Genomic DNA, 16,282 nt, shown 5'->3' on the forward strand with positions numbered 1-16,282 from the left:
CACGCGCGCGCACTCCCTGCTCAGCCACGATTGCTTAGGAGCGTGTCCACACCCTAAAAGCAAGACTCTTAACCAATCATTGCAGCCGCGTGGGGCATCATGGGAACTCCTGGGCTATAAAAGACCTGGTTGCTATTTTATACTCCTCGAGTCACTCATCCTTTAAGCAGGGTGGGGCTAGGTGCGCGTGCGCGGTTTTAACACTCCTCCCCAAACTGCCAACTCTTCGCGCAAGCGGGGTAGACGCGCCTTCCGTGGGTTTACGCGTGCGCACTAGCGGGCCTGGCTCCGGAAGACCAGACGCCTGCGCAGTGGGGGCTACGGTGACAGTCCCCTGGCTGGGACGCCGGCCAGTCATGGCGGAGCCTTGGTCTGGGCAGTCCTTGCAGGCTCTGCCGGCCACGGTGCTGGGCGCTCTGGGCGCCCTCGGCAGCGAGTTCCTGCTGGAGTGGGAGGCGCAGGACACGCGCGTGACCTTCTTCAAGCTGCTGCTGCTTTGGTTGGTGTTAAGTCTCCTGAGCATCCAGCTGGCGTGGGGGTTCTACGGGAGTACGGTGACCGGGCTGTATCACCGGCCAGGTGAGACGATCCACCAACTTCCGTGGGCCGGCCACCCCCTCCCCCACCGACTGTACCTTTGGGCTCCCCAGAACCCCCCCAGACTACCAGTGGGTCCCCTGAGAACCTCATCACAACTTAACGCTGTACCCTGACCCATGTCAACATACCATTTCACGCCAGAAACCCCACCAGTCCACCCGTCACATATAAATTCCTTTCAACCCCCGTCAGACAATACCACTAGTCCCTTAGGGCCTCCACTACACTCTCCATCAAACAATACCACTGGCCTCTAACCTGACCTGGGCTGATGCCTGCTCAGATACCCACCCCCAGCTTGCTGCAGCTCTGGATGTGTTCCTGCCCCCAGGTCTGGGCGGCCAGAACGGATCCACACCTGATGGCTCCACGCATTTCCCTTCCTGGTGAGTAAATCTACTCCTATGTCTACCCCATGCTTAGCAGGCAGAGGCCACTCCTGAGCTGAGGACAGGGGAAGGGAGTTCTCAGGGTAGGAGGCCACCAGCTTTGCAGCAAACCCCAGGGTCTGCACTAGAGCTCAGGCTTCAAGTGACATCGATGTCTGAACAGCCCATCTGTATGCTGTTCAGTAACCTGTGCGGTGGGTGGCATTATTGTCACAACTTCAGAGATGTAGTGGCAACTCCACTGTAAGAGATGTAGAGATTCCACTGCACTGTAAGCCCCTCAGTTGGAAAGGCAGGAGCCTCTGTCCTTAGTGCACTGACTGAACTCATCAGATCAGCCTTCTAATCTGTAAAACATGAACTCACTAATCAGAGCGTTCATTCAGTTGATCTCTGAGCTCCTACCACATGGCAGGGGCCACACTAGGTCCAGAGAACAAGAACAACCCAGGCCCTGCTCACAGGTGGAACCAGAGATTTAAAAGGGGAGGGCAGAACCTAGTGGCAGGGCAGGAATAAGGCGCAGATGTAGAGAACGGACTTGAGGACACGGCGGGGAAGGGGAAGCAGGGACGAAGTGAGAGAGTAGCATTGACATATATACACTACCAGATGTAAAATGGATGGCTAGCGGGAAGCTGCTGCATAGCACAGGGAGATGAGCTCAGTGCTTTGTGATGACCTAGAGGGGTGGGACAAGGAGGGTGGGAGGGAGGCTCAAGAGGGAGGGGATATGGGGATATAAGTATATATATAGCTGATTCACTTTGTTGTACAGCAGAAACTAACACAACATTGTAAAGCAATTATACTCCAATAAAGATATTAAAAAAATTTTTTAATAAATAAAAGGGGAGGGCAGCAGTGCAGAGGCAAGGGTCATCAGAGCTGGTATCTTCCAAGTCAGACACCTTAGCTGAGGGCAAAGGCTAGGGTGTACCAAGCAAAGAGAATGGACAGAACAAGGCCTAGAGGCAAGAACAAGGGTGACATATTGGAAGGATAGACAAGGCTGTGACGCTGGAGGTCAAACATAAAGGCATGAAGGGACCTGGAATACCCTATCCCAAGTCTCAAGGAGCTATTGGACTCAGCAAAGCCATGGCCTGACCGAATTTGCTTTTATAACTGCCTGCTTCATGGCAAATAGGTAAAGGTGTCCAATAGAGAGGGCAAGAAGCCAATTAGGAGGCCTGCCACTGCACAGGTTTCTGTCCTTGGCAACTGGCGAAGGATGGGAGCACCATTCACAAAGTGGAGAAGCAGGAGGAAGAATAAGTCTGCAGGGGAAAGTGGTGGACCCAGTGAGGGCTGTGGAAGCTCAGCAGAGAGGTCTAGGTTATAGTGTGGCCTTACTGAGCCCAGCTCAGCCCCCACAAGGGGACTGTTATGCTGTCCGCGGAATAACCCCTCTTCTCTTCTATCACTTTCAGGGAAACAGCAGCAAATGAACCTCTTAAAACCCACAGAGAATAAGGGAAGGCAGCAGAGGGGTCTCCAGGAACATCACCAGGTCTGCTGGCTCCCATACTGGGTTCTGCTGCTGCCCAGACCCCAGGGACGACTGCAGCGGGGGTAGAGGTTGGGGCCAGGGAGTATGCCAGTGCTTGCAGGGCTGGGCCTCCACTGCCCTTGGTCTTGCCTCCAGCAGCCCCAGGCATTGGGCCAGTAAAGAGTTTGCCTGTACCCTGATCTGGGTGGCTTAAGGAGAGAAGGCATGCTTATCCTTTCAGGGGTCAGCTCAGAAGCCTCTGGGTTGGGGAGGGCAACAGTCCATTTTCTGTCTTGGCTTTTTCCTGTTCCTCTTCCCATCCCCCTGGGATGTGACCCTGTAGAGATTTGTCCCTGGGAGGAAGCCTGAGGTTGACCAGCTCTGAGATTTGTAAGGCAGGTCTGTTTTCCCCTAAGCCTGGGGTTTCCTTCATTTGGTTTTGCTTTGTTGGCAGGGACCCAGGGAATCCTAGCCTGGACACAGCCTTATATTTTATGGTTACTTAGCTGGCCATTCAAGTGTAAGACAGTGGACACCAAACACCCACCTCCTTTGGCTCATCCTGAGCTCTCCAGGTGTGAGTCAGGCTATATAAGTTGTCTTTTCATTGTACTCATATTCCTCTTAACCCCTCCCAGAAGGAAGCTGGGTAACTAAAAGCGGCTGAGTCCCAGGGGTGACCTCCCATCTCCACTGCTTAAGTGCCTGTGGGGGTGTGGATCTGTACCCTGCCCCTCAAAGGGACATACTGAGCTGTTTAGTGCAAAGCGGCCCCATCGTGCCCTGCAGCCTCACCACTTCCCATCTTGACCTGGAACCAGAGGAGCTTTGTTCTAAGAGCCCACAGGCTAGGCAGGCCTGCCACTTCCACAGTGAGCCAAGGAAACTTATAAAGGTATAAGTGGCAAACACCAGTTCCTGAAAGCAGTGTGGCCCTAGACCTGCCTGCTTCCCTGATGGACATACTTCTGCCTGCTTCTGCTGGGCCAGCAGCTACCTCAGTGTCCCACTGCTTCCTTCCTCTCTGTTAAATGTCACATTTCCATCTGGCAGCCTTTGCCTAGGCTGTCTTTGCAGAGTGCACTGGAGTAGGACTATGCTGAGCTCATGCACGAGTACTCCGGAGTATCTTCTGGCTGGTGGGATGATGGTTCTGAAGCCCCAGGCCTACCCATTGACAACAAACACCACACTCAGAATTGGTCCCATATTTCACCCCAGGCTCAACTGAGGATGTGGCTTATTAAACATGGAAGTGCATCAGCTGTGTGGTTATTGACAGGACAGTGTGCACGCACGGGAAACTGGAGAGGGAACACCCTGGGGGCTGTTGCCCCTGAGCACCCAGAATACAACTTGCAGAGGTGGAGAGGTGATGCCATCTCCCTGGGGGAGCAGTGGTGGTGCCCAGTAGGGGCACTCTCCCCTTTAGTTTTTATAGACCTGCCCCTCTCAAGGGGAACCCACTCTGAGTCTGGGCCAGGAAGGCAGGCATTGGACTGGCATCCTAGGAACCCTGTGGACAGAGAACAATGAAGCTAGAACTCTAGCAAGCAAGAAGGAAGGAAGCTCATTTAATGTTTTATTTTCTTTAGGAGTCAGCGGAGTCCAGTAATAAGTCCCAGGGACGAAGGTCAGCCCAGGATAAGGCAAGTCTGGGAGGAGGCCCAGCCTGCCCTACAACAGCCCTGGGGCTCAGAACAGGTGGTGAGCCTGGCATGGCTGGCTGCTGGGCAGCAGGCTGGGCCAACTGGAGAATGTGAAAGAATGAGTCCATGCCCCCCTCAGCCATCCCCAAGTTTACACACGGGCACCACAGCCCTACTAGGCCAACCCTCTGTGAGTCAGGAATCATCCCTGCCCAGGAAGAGGCAACAGTTTGAATTCATGGAAAGTGAACCAGAGGAGGTAGCCGGCACTGCCCAAGGTAGTGACCCTTTGCAGTGTGAGAAACCGTGGTGAGGTAGGTTGGGCAGGCTTTCTCCTCCCCCTAAAGGTGAGTCTTTGCTCCACAGGCAGCACCTGGCAGAGTGGAAGGGCGAGGTGCCAGAACTGATGCTTCTCCAGCAGGCAAGAGTGGGGTCAATGGGACCGTGGGCTGGTCCATCACTCAGAAATGGGGTCTTGAAGTTGCAAGTGGCACAGGATGAAGTGGGAATAGGTGGTGTGACCCCGTTACCCAGACAACCAGTACCAGCCTCCACCTAGTCACCCCAAGTGTGTTCTGCCTCAGCTTCCTGACAAACCCCTTGTACAAACCCCTAGCCCCTTGTACAGTGCCCTCCAGGGTAAGGCTCCTGGAGGAGAGGGCCCTGCTCCAAGTCATCCTCACTTAAGGGTATAATAGTTTGTGGGCACAAAGGGCATCTTGCTGACCATGGCCATCTGCTGCTTTCGCCGCACCTCTACCAGCAGCAGGGTACCTGGCCGACTGTACTCATAGGGCACATAACCCATCGCCACATTCTTCTTTAGGCAGGGTGAGGGGCAGCCACTGGTCACAGCACCTGTCCAGGCAGACGCCATGTGTCAACACCACCCTGCCAGCCCAGGGTCCCCACCCTCCTAGGGAAGAGACAAGGGCTCTCCAACTTCCCTGGTCAACCTACCAAGCACAGTACCCTCCGTACTCAGGATGGGGTTGTGCGCCCGCACAGGAGCCCCCTCACACATTAACCCCACACGCCTCCGCTGCACCTTGCCCTTCAGCTGGGGAACAATGACTGAGGCTCCTGGGAAGTCCATAGCAGCTCGGCGGCGCTTCCCTGGAACATGACACATCAGATTTAAGCCAGAGTCCGTAGGACCCCTGACCACAGGAGGTCCTAGTGACAAGGAACCCAAGTGACATCTATCCAGCATCAAGGCCCCTTCACTCAGGCTGCCCCTAGACCCCATTCCTCCCCTGCAGTGCGGTCAGCCATCCACCTACTGACCCCTGGCCTTGGAGGCCATGCTCCCCATCTCAGCTTGCTGAGGGTCCTCAATATCTACTGGGCAAAGCCACTGTGGTACCTTCAGGAAATGAAGGCTCAGGGAGACTGTGCCACTTGCTCCAGGCTACACAACCTTGGAAGCAGTCCTGGGTTGGCTGGTCTCATCAAGGGTCACTCCAGCCTTCAGGATCCCCTCCCTGAGTGCTAGCCCAGCTTACCCAATGTCCAACTGAGGCTGCCTTCCACAGGTGTGGTGTGTTCATCAATGTCATTCCCATACAGGCAGAGGCCTGCCTCCAGGCGCAGGCTGTCCCGGGCCGCCAGACCTGCCAGCTTCACCTCTGGGTTTTCCAACAGAGCTGTTGCCAGGCGGACTGCCTCCGCGGCCAGCACCGAGATCTGCAAGGGACACCAGGGAGCAGATGGGCTGCTGGCCCCAGAGTCCTATGCCCTGCACTACCCTGTGCCCACTTCTTGACAAACCTCCACACCATCCTCTCCTGTGTAGCCACAGCGGGTCACACGGCAGCCAGACACGCCAAACACCTCCATCACAGCACTGGTCATGAAGGGCAGTTTCCTCAGATCATCTGCCACGCCAGCCTGTAGCACCTGAGCTGCAGTGGGGCCTGGGCCCAGGGAGCCAATAACCAAGTGTCCAGGTCCTGGTGCCCCAGAAAGCTGGATCACAGCCCTTAGGGACCAGAACAAGCCCTGAGCAAGCCCCACTCTGCAGGTGGGAGAAGATGCTCTTGCCCACAGCCCATGGAGCCTTGTGGCAGGTAGAAGGAGGGCATGATACCAAACTTAGAATTATGGTGCACCATCCTCACCTTCCCCTGGCACGGCCTCTCTGCCAAGCAGTAGAGGAAACCTGGAAGACAAAGTTCAGCTCCAAACCCAGCCTGGCCCACTTACCTTGCAGGGCTAGCAAGGCATTATCCATCACCTCCAGGCCCACATCGTTGCCCATGTTCTGAAGCTCCCTAACCTTGTCCTGAAAGGAAAGAAATACCACATTTGCTCTGGGACCCCTTACTGAGCACCTGGTGCTGCAGAGCTCAGCAGAGTAGGCTAGTTCCCGTCTTAACAAGGTCATATAACTACTAAGTGGTAGGGATGACTCAAGCTCAGGTCTGCCAGCTCTAACACCAGGCTCCAGCCTTCCATCCTCACCAGAGGATCCTCACTTAGGGGCCAGGATCAGCTTCACCTCCCCATCTCCCCCACTTCCCCACCACTGAAACTTAGCATGCTCCAGGGAGGGCCCGCTCTGGCCCACTGTTCTTTCAAAGAGCCATTGTCTGAGCTCCTTATCCATTCCAGGTCTGTCCTGGAAAACAAGGATGCTGCTCTGTGAACAAGGAGGACAGGGTACCTGGGACACAGAGGGGCTATACCTTCATGAGGGTCAGGTCCTTTTCCCAGCATCCAGCATTGGACACCACATACAGGTGTCCCTCAGAGGTGTTGGTCACAATCAAGTCATCTAAGATGCCACCAGCCTCATTGGTAAACAGCGACAGTGTTCCCTAGCATCAAAGTGGAGCATCATTGCCTCCAGGTCCAAGAGGCCAAGGTCAAGTGTGAGTCAAACACGCCCCTGGGCCCACTCAGCCACCACAAACTCATGAACCCTCGTGAATAGAGCTGAGGGGTGGCAGTGCAAGAAGCAAGGCTGGGTCAGCCCAGGCCCCTGCACAAGCCCAGGGTTTTTGATCCTCATACACTGAGAAAGGTTTCACCTCTTCCCCACCTTGGGGGACACCTCCCTGATCTGGTGGGGCCTCTGCACCCCTGCCCATTTAGTACAGAGAGCCCCTCTCACACTTAACCCACCATACCTAGGACTTGATGCTTCATCCCACCCAGACCTAGGACAACTCAGTCTGTGCCCCAAACCCCAGGACAGAAGCTTCAAAGTCTATGGGAATTCCCTGGTGGTCCAGTGGTTAGGGCTCGGCACTTTCACTGCTGAGGGTGAGGGTTCAATCCCTGGTTGGGGAACTAAGATCCAGCATGGCCAAAAAAAAAAAAAGAAGCAGCAGCAGCTTCAAAGTCTATCTTGATGATCCCATGTGCTCCACAACAACCCTCTATAACACTGAGGCTGGCTGGCCTCAGCCTCCCCACTGGATGGACAGTATAAGAGCCTGAGGTTAAGAGGTCACATGAATCACCTGGGGATCTTGTTAAAATGCAGGTTCTGATTCAGCAGGTCTGAAGAACTGGCCTGAGAGTGTATCCTAACAAGCTCCTATATGACGATGAGACTGCTGGTTTACAGACTACACTTTCGTTTTTCTTTGGCCGCACAGCTTGTGGGATCTTAGTTCCCCAACAAGGGATTGAACCCAGGCCCTCGGCAGTGAGTGCACAGAGTCCTAATCCTAGTCACTGGACCGCCAGGGAATTCCCAGGACTACAATTTAAATTGCAAGGGGTTAAGCAGCAATGGAAGGTCACAGAACAGGACGTGAACCTGGGTTTCTGGCCTTCCAGCTTGATGTGGTGGGGATGGGATAGGACCCTCCCTGCTGGGTGTCTGGGTGTCTGGACATGACTCAGGGACTCTGTCCCCCAAGAACGAAAGCCCTGAGAAACTGTGTCTGATCCATCTCTGTGCCCCCAGGCCCGAAGCAGGGACTCAGACTGGTTTGCTGGCTTATGACTAAGAACACTCATTGAGCAGAAATAAAAGAGAGGCCCACCTGGTTTGGCTTTAGCTCTGCAATATCTCCAACCACTAGACTTTCCATCAGCTTCACCCGGTCATGGCCAAATATCTTGGTCTGGGAAAGAGATCAAAAAGCCTCTGGAAAGCCACGGGGCTAGGAGGCATCCTCCCTGCCACCCACAGCACATTCCAATCCAGCCAAAGTGCCTGACTAGTCTTTTGGTTCTGCAAGTGGCAGAAGCCCTACTTTCTGACTCCCCCACACCCGCCAATACAGAAGAGATGCACTCAGGGAGGTTAGGGAACTTGAAAGGGCCCAGCACCTTCCTGAAATACCCCCTTTTCCAAACCAATACCTAGGACAGTGGATGACAATGAGTGGCAGCCCTGGAAAACCCAGGACGTTGAGGCACTCCACTAAGTGGGAGCAGGCTAGAGAGATAAGACAGGAGATGATCAAGAGACCCTCTGAGTCAGTTTACTGGGGGCCATAGTACATTACACCCTTGAGACCTCCAACTCTTCTGAGAGGGCTGCCCTTGGAATCCAGCTCCCAGCAAAGAAAGCTGAGGGTTGCACCATTGTGGACGGAGAGGAAGCCCTGGCCTGGCAATCAGCGCACTCCCCTGGCTCACCTGCAGCATGTGGGATACGTCAAAGAGCGAGCAGTGCCGGCGTGTATGCAGGTGTGAGTCAACGTGGCTGTCCCGGTACTGCACAGGCAGATTCCAGCCTGCGAATGCCACCATCTTCCCGCCATGGGCCAGGTGGAAGTCATAGAGTGGTGTCCTGCGGAGCACGTCCTGCGGGCGGCCGGGCTCAGTGCCACCAAGGCCCCAGACCCCAGCCCTCTTCCTCCCCCACCCTCCAAGACTGGCACCACAACCCAGCACCCTCTATCCCACCTGTGCACTACTGAGAGAACGGCGCAGGGCCGAGGGGAGCGCCTGGAGACAGGAGCCCAGATGGGACATCATGCTCCCAGCCCGCTGCATTGTGGCCGGCAACGGGTGCAGCCGACGCACAGAGGCCACCACTCTGACAGGCACGCTGGGAGATGTAGTCCAAGCCCTGCTTAGATAGGTCTCTCCCCCGCCCAGGGGATCAGAAGAGGGAGTGGGCAGCCCCAAGGGCAGACGCAGCTTTAGAGCACACAGTGCATTGACTCCCAGCTGCAGGGAAATAGCCCCGGGCGCTTCCATCTGATCAGGGCAGATTGGGCGGTTGGAGCCAGTTAAGCCACTCAGAAATAGAGCTGGGGGCTAGACCTCCCCCTGCTGACTGCCCTGCCTCCAAAGGGCCAAAGTTCTGCAAAGGGCTGAAAGGCCTGAATCACCAGTTTAGGACAATAGGAGTGTAAGGTCGCATGGGGGGAGGGTAAGGGGTGGAGAGGGCACAGGAGGGTGGAGTCAGCCGGGCAGGCAGAGTGCCACAGTAACCTGGCCTCATGTGAGGGTCTCCAGCTCTCTCGCTGGGCAAACATAGGCAGCGAAAACAGTGATGCATTCCACAAGTATTTATTGATCTTGCTGCACACTAGGCCCTGTGCTGGGGACAGAGCTGTGCAGGAAGCAGGGTCCCTGCCATCCCAGGGACCTCCCCCCTCACTCACATACACACTGAGAGCTGCTACTCCCTGAGCACAAGACTGATCATTACCCTCTTAGCAAAAGCTGAATGGGGCTTAGTAAATGACCCTGCAGGCAGATACCACCTACAAGAACCCTGATAGGTGACATCAGAAGGTGGCCACCAAAAAGTGGCTGCCCTTCCCCTAGAAAGCTGTTGAGCCACACAAACATCCAATTTTCCAGGTCCAACACATGTTGCAGTACTGCCTCATAACAGCCCCCAGAAGAAAGCCAGGAAAAAACAGAGAGAAGCAGGATTTTCTCATAAGGAGCAACAGCCTGTCTTATTCAGCTGCTGGCCTGGGGTTGTAGAAAACCTCAGCCTCTTAAAAGACACCAATGAGAACCCTCACCTGGCCCCCACCACCACCACCGAGGTTGATCTCTCATCACACTGAGCGTGGCTCTTAGATGGGGGCAACTGGAAGAGGGACAAGGATGCGCTTTGGGCTCTGTCAGATGGCAGACAGGTCCCAGGACTCATTTTCAGGCCCCAGCCTTGCCCAGGGCACCCGCCCAGACCCGATGGATGGGGGCAGACCCATTTAAACACACATCCAGGAGCCAACTCGGGGACCAAGGGACTCAGGCTGCCCAAATTCCCAGCTTTGTGTGGCTCCCTAGGCAAGCAGCAGAAGAGTTTAGATAGGAATTTTCTTTTTGTGGGCATAATACAAAGGGAAAGAAGACCATAAGGGGGCGCAGAAGGAAAAACGCGGCTCCTGTTTCTCCTTCAAGCTTCCAAACTACGACTGCCAAGTTATAGCAGTCTTCCAAGGCTAGACAGAGCAGGTTCTAGTAGGTTACCCCAGCCTACTACACTCAGGGTGAGGGAGCAGGCAGAAGACAGGAATGCTCATGTTGGCAGGGGAGACAGAGGGCACAGGGGGATTCTTAGTAATAGAACTGGAGTGTTTTTAGGGAGGGCGAAGGAGGAGGTTTGGGTTGCAGTCAGGTGAGGACAGAGTGTATCCCCTCCAGGAGTTCATGCTAAAGCAACACAGTGAGCCCCCAAGAATCTTGACTCTGTGAACGTAGTCCCGACAGAATGCGCATGCAGGCAACACTCGGAATGCACAGGGACAGCACTTCAGCCTCTGATGGCCCAAGCTGGGCCTGGATGGGCACGGAAGGCCAACGTCTTGACTAAGGGCCACAGCTCAAGTGTAGGAGAGCAAGTTCAGGTCATAACAGCCATCCACCTGCAACACAAAAGACCATCAGATCTGACCCATTCAGGCCAACGGGAGCCAAGCAGAGGGAAGCGATCACTCACATCAAAGCGGCCGATCCTTGTGGAGGTATGACTGGCCCGGATCATCTCTGTCAGCGCCCACATCTGCTGTACCTCGGATGATACCCTGCTGGGGTCTGGGAGACCCTGCTCCAGAAGGAGGGGTCAGTGGCCATGGGTCTCTCCCCAGCAGTGCCCTTATAACTCCAGATAGGCCAAGTTGGGCTATGGGGCCCTCCAGCTGACATTCCCAGATGACTTGTGAAACATGAGGATGGGGCCTGATGTGGAGTAGGTGGCCCGGCCCCACACAGAGATGCCTCAAATCCCAGGAGGAAGGTGCACAGAGTGAACCAAGGTCCCTGGGTCCAGCCCCAGATTCTTGCAGAAAGGGGTCCCCTTGGGCCTGTGCTGGACACCAGAGCTGTTCGCACATGGTTCTTAGCCAGGGTAAGGGCTTACCTCAAGAAGGGGAGCAGGCTGCTCACAAGGCACTGGGTGCGAGAGCCACTTCGGGAAGGTCATGGAAGGGCTCTGCAAAGCAAAGGCATACTGCCCTGAGGCAGGCAGAGTAGGAGAGACCTGGAACCAGATCCCAAGGTCCTGAAGGCAGAAAGAAGGGCCCCTGAGCCCCAGAAACTGGGAAAATCCCGTTTAGGTCCCAGGGGCAGAAGACTACCTAAGCTCTTCTGCTATGCAGAAGGAAGCCCCACGAAGACAAGGAGCAGAAGTATATCTGGGTACCTGAATGTTCTAGATCTGAAAAAGGCAGGTAGCCCCAAAGGTCAGGGGATATGGGGACGTGGCCTCACCTCTTATCATGAACTTCCAGCATTCCCACCTGGCTAACTTCCATGAAGGACTCCTGAGTCTCCCCATCCTTACCCATCCACTCCCACCTGTACCCCCAGGCCTCCCAGCCATAGCTAGGAGCCTCCTGGAGAAAGGGCCAGCAAACAGCTCTGAGCTAGTCACTTACCTTTGGTCCCTGTTGGTAGATCTGCAGCTCCTCCACCGTGAAAGACAACCACAGTGGTGATGGCTGTCGCAGAATCAGGCGTAGTTCCAGTACTTTGCCCATGTCACACAGCATCTGACACATACACACAAGGACCCACCGAGGCCCCAGCTCACTGCCCAGGAGCCAACCAGCAATGAGCCAAGGTGCTTCCTCCCCAGGCCTTTGAGAAGGAAACAGTAGTTCCTCCAAGGCACTTGCCCAAGAACCACAATTTAGGCCAACCTTGCCCGCCCCTCTTCCCTCATGGTATCCTGGCCCAATCCCCAGGCCTCTTGTGAGCCCTCATCTGGGCTGCCCTGGCCATGCTGAGTCCCAGCTGACCTGGTGCTTGAACAGCGATACATACTCCTGAGCTCCCTCCTCACTGTGTGGGTCAGGCATCAGGCAGTAGTCCCGAAGGCAGGTCACCCACTTGGCTGGAGTGTGTGTTGAGGTGTGCTGGCGAACACGGATGGTCAGAAAGGCTGTGTAGTAATTCTTAAACATGATCTCCTGCAACTAGGGCACACATAACCCACCACAACAAATCACACCTAGGCCCCGGGCCTGATGGGTTCAAAAGCACCATCTCTTCCTCCACTTAGGAATGTACTCTTCTACCAATCTAACAATATCAACAAGAATCCACTGGGGCCCAAAGAGATTTTGCCTTCTTAGAACTCACAGTCTAAATGAGCACGTCATGCAAACAAACCATAACCTCGGATCTTGCTGCATGCCCAAGATGCTGTGAGTGGTCAGAGCCCTAACTCTAGATGAATCAGAAAATGTACAGATGAGTTCATCAAGTGGACCATGAAAGGTAGAAACTGTAAAGTAGCATAAACAAAGGAACACCAAGGGGTGACAGGACCTGGCATACCCCTGGAACAGAGAGTGGTTCAGCCTAGCTAAAGCAGTTCTCATCACTGGATACTCCTCAGAATTACTCAAGGAGGGAATTCCCTGGTGGTCCAGTGGTTAGGACTCGGTGCTTTCACTGCCAGGACCCAGGGTTCGATCCCTGGTCGGGGAACTAAGATCCCACCGTGGTGAGGCCAAAAAAACCAAAAACAACAGCAACAACAAAAAAATACAACAAAACAGAATTACTCAAGGGAATTTTTTTTTTTTTTTTTTAATATAAGTGTACAGGCTCCACCCCAGACCTACTGAATCAGATTTCCAGGGTTGGGCCCTGTAATGAAGTCTCCCAGCTTAGAGTAAGCAACAGCTTGGGGGAGAACCACACACTACAGGACAAAATGCCTGGGGCCGAGAGGCAAGTAGGGCAAAGACACAGAGTGGCTCTGAATGCCAGGCCATTAGAAAGTGGACTTTGTCCTCTGTGTTGAGGTTTGTAGTGTCCAGTCACCCTGCCAGCAGATGTGGAAGGGCAACTGGAGACTGGAAACTGGAGCCACTGGGAAGACCCTGATGAGGGATGATTTGAACCTGACCTCCAGCAGGGACTGTAGGAATGGGCAGGAGGCAGGTTTGGGGGTAACTCATTGTCTAATGATACCCAGTCAGTGGCCAGGAACAAAACGACCTCTCACCTCTATTAGGTTCAAAACTGTACTTCCAGCACCTAGCCTACTTTCTCGGCACTTCCGTGTCAGCGCCATTCTGGGCATTGGGGAGAGACGTTGAAGAGAACAGAAGAGGAAGCTGCATTCTAGTAACTGTGTGTTAACTGAAGGAAGAAATAAATGTTTAACTGATTCGTTTGGGCGAGGTACTGCAGAGGCTTTCAGTAAACGATTAAATGGCCGGGACACGCCCGAGTTCCCAGATAAGCCCCGCCCAGGAGCCCCGGTCGCGCCCACTTGCTTGCTCACCTCGAAGGGCGCGACGCTGGGGAAGGTGACATCGATGACCAGCACGCCAGGCCGGCCTTGGGAGGTCCGCACGTCGCCCACCTGCAGGGCCACGGTACCTTTCACATGACAAGGGACCGACACGCGGGACATGGTGGCAGCGGCCGCGACCAAGTAAGACCAATGGTCTTTCCCGGCGTCCCCAGCCGGGCCCCAAGAACTACAACTCCCGAGAGGGCTCGCGCTCGGCCATCCCAGCCAATCACCGATGCTCGGGGCGGGCCCGGATTCGGAAGTGCCTGCGGAAGTGCTCCTTCAGCCAATCACCGAGCGTGCCTTAGAGAGCCACCAGGGACCATGCCCAGAAACGGCCTAGCCGTTCTGGATCCAGTTAGTGCTGAGCCTTATAGGTGCCCTGAAGTCTCAGTCGGTTACTTCCTGTGTGCAGGGCGGGCGTCAGTTAAAGCGCATAAAGCCATGAGCATGAATGAGCATAGTGTCTGGACGACACTGGTTGCAAAAATAGATATTAACCCTTTTTTTACGTACGCGAAGGATTTGAAGAGATAACTCACAAGAAAAGATAAATAGCCAATATACCCATGAAAAGATGCTTAACATTATTATTCATCAAGGAAATACAAATTAGAACCCCACACACCCACTAAACAGACTAAAATTAAAAACTGACAAAACTGTGGAACGCTCATGCATTGATAATTTCCTGCCACTTTGAAAAGCAGTTTGGCCATTCTTTAAGAACTAAATTTATACTTAAAACATGATCCAGCCATTGTACTCCTAAGTATTTACCCAAGAGAAATGAAAGCATATGTCCATCCAAGGACTTTATTCGTAATAGCCAAAATTTGGAAATAATCTAGGTGTCCAACAGATGAACAAATGAACAGATTAGCTAGTTGTGGTGTATCCACACAATGAAATACTACTCAACAGTAAAAAGAAATGAATGAATCCACAGGCTATCAATAGATGAATGGGTAAACAAAGTGTAATTACACAAAATGAAATTATTCAGCCTTAAAAAGGAATGAAATTCTGGCACATGCTTCAACAAGGATAAACATTGAAAATATTACACTTAGTGAAAAAAGCCAGACATAGAAGAACAAATATTATATGATTCCTCTAATGTGAGGTACCTAGTAGAGGCAAATTCATTGAGACAGAAAGTTGAATAGAGGTTGCCAGGAGCTGGGGAGGGGGAAGTAGAGAGTTATTGTTTGACAAGTACAGAGTTTCAGTTCAGGATGGATGAAAAAAAATCTGGAAATAGTGGTGATGATTACAAAGCACTATGAATGTACTTAAGGCCAATGAATGATATATACACTTAAAATGAGTAAATGGTAAATTTTATGTCATGTATCTTTTACCACAATAAAAAACAAACAAACAAATGAACAACTGACATACACAATACCAACACTGGATTTCAAATGCACTATGTTAAGCAAAAGAAGTCAGACCCAAGTGAGTTCATATGGTATGGTTCCACTTACATGAAATTCTAGAAAAGTCAAAACTAATATAGAGTAATATAGAGTAATATAAATCAGAACAGTTTTCCCTGGAGCCAAGGGTGACTGTGAAGAAGTACAGGGGAATATTTTGGGGTGACAGAAAGGTTCTATGATGTGATAGGCTGGTAGTTATATTTGTCTAGACATTTGTCAAAATTCATTAAACAATGCTTAAGATATGTGCATTTTATTGTATCTAAATTATACCTCAATTGGGAATTCCCTGGCAGTCCAGTGGTTAGGACTCTGTACTTTCATTGCTGAGGGCATGGGTTCAATCCCTGGTCAGGGAATTAGGATCTCACAGGCCGCACAGAGTGAGCAAAATAAATAAGTAAATAAAAATTGGTAAAAAAAAAAATATATATATATATATATACACATACACACCTCAATAAAGAAATTAAAAAATAATAAAACAAAATAAATTATTCCTCAATAAACATGATTTTTAAAGAAAAAAATTAAACATCATATTTATTATCATCATCATCCTTCCAGATACTTGTGGAAACAATGCCTCAGAAATTGTCAGTTAAGCCTGTTTTATGGATAACAAAGCTGAGGCCAGATGTGGGCCAGTGATTTCCCAAGCCAAGAAAGCAATATGAAGTAGAGCTGGAAACAGAGTCTCTTTTGGACTCCTACCTCATAGGTCAGAACCCTCCAGGCACCAGTCATCTTTGGTGACCTGTGCCTTCTCCGTGTGAGGGGCTCCAGAGACACAGGCCCAGTGTAGCTCATAGGATTCTCATAATGGGACATCAAACAGACACAAAACCAGGATTCCAAGCCAGCCCAAGGAACAGCCTGGAGGAGCTAAGCCTTCCCAGCCCAGACCTGGAGACCTCCAGTGACAGAAAACTTTCCCTGTCTCATCATAATTTGTAACCTGTGGCTTCTGGACTGGTCATTGTTATCTCCATTTTGTTTTTTGCTTTTTGTTTTTTAATAAATTT

At 52.5% G+C, this 16,282-nt stretch overlaps 3 protein-coding genes across 10 annotated transcripts; 1 reads left to right on the forward strand and 2 right to left on the reverse strand.

Moving 5' to 3' along the window:
• Positions 1-149: 149 nt before the first annotated feature.
• TCTA (T cell leukemia translocation altered) lies at positions 150-10,660 on the forward strand. 4 transcript variants are annotated; one of them, XM_089919327.1, is made up of 4 exons: positions 150-579; positions 884-986; positions 2,423-2,502; positions 4,077-10,660. In XM_089919327.1, exons 1-3 carry the CDS (start codon positions 357-359, stop codon positions 2,463-2,465), a joined length of 369 nt encoding a protein of 122 aa, XP_089775453.1. In that variant the 5' UTR covers positions 150-356; the 3' UTR covers positions 2,466-2,502; positions 4,077-10,660. The 4 variants fall into 4 exon arrangements, with proteins under 4 accessions (XP_089775453.1, XP_089775452.1, XP_089775451.1 ...); XM_089919326.1 differs by lacking the exon at positions 4,077-10,660 and adding an exon at positions 3,535-3,741 and having other exon boundaries at positions 154-579; XM_089919325.1 differs by lacking the exon at positions 4,077-10,660 and having other exon boundaries at positions 158-579; positions 2,423-3,741.
• AMT (aminomethyltransferase) lies at positions 3,900-9,479 on the reverse strand. Its single transcript, XM_022573138.2, has 9 exons — positions 9,000-9,479; positions 8,730-8,897; positions 8,129-8,209; positions 6,818-6,949; positions 6,336-6,414; positions 5,901-6,046; positions 5,636-5,816; positions 5,091-5,246; positions 3,900-4,988 (listed from the first exon to the last, which is right to left on the reverse strand). The coding sequence occupies exons 1-9, from the start codon at positions 9,294-9,296 to the stop codon at positions 4,810-4,812; spliced, it is 1,419 nt and encodes a 472-aa protein (XP_022428846.1). The 5' UTR covers positions 9,297-9,479; the 3' UTR covers positions 3,900-4,809.
• NICN1 (nicolin 1, tubulin polyglutamylase complex subunit) lies at positions 9,596-14,007 on the reverse strand. Of its 5 annotated transcripts, none has more exons than XM_022573141.3 (6): positions 13,801-14,007; positions 12,302-12,418; positions 11,939-12,052; positions 11,422-11,562; positions 11,002-11,106; positions 9,596-10,927 (listed from the first exon to the last, which is right to left on the reverse strand). In XM_022573141.3, the coding sequence occupies exons 1-6, from the start codon at positions 13,930-13,932 to the stop codon at positions 10,886-10,888; spliced, it is 651 nt and encodes a 216-aa protein (XP_022428849.1). In that variant the 5' UTR covers positions 13,933-14,007; the 3' UTR covers positions 9,596-10,885. The 5 variants fall into 5 exon arrangements, with proteins under 5 accessions (XP_022428849.1, XP_022428847.1, XP_022428850.1 ...); XM_022573139.3 differs by having other exon boundaries at positions 12,302-12,478; positions 13,801-14,006; XM_022573142.2 differs by having other exon boundaries at positions 11,422-11,493; positions 12,302-12,478; positions 13,801-14,005.
• Between the last annotated feature and the right edge of the window lie 2,275 nt (positions 14,008-16,282).

Source organism: Delphinapterus leucas, chromosome 10, assembly GCF_059928025.1.
Source record: "Delphinapterus leucas isolate spDelLeu-1000000601 "Yukka" chromosome 10, BTC_Dleu_Yukka2, whole genome shotgun sequence".
Classification (NCBI taxonomy): Eukaryota; Metazoa; Chordata; class Mammalia; order Artiodactyla; family Monodontidae; genus Delphinapterus; species Delphinapterus leucas.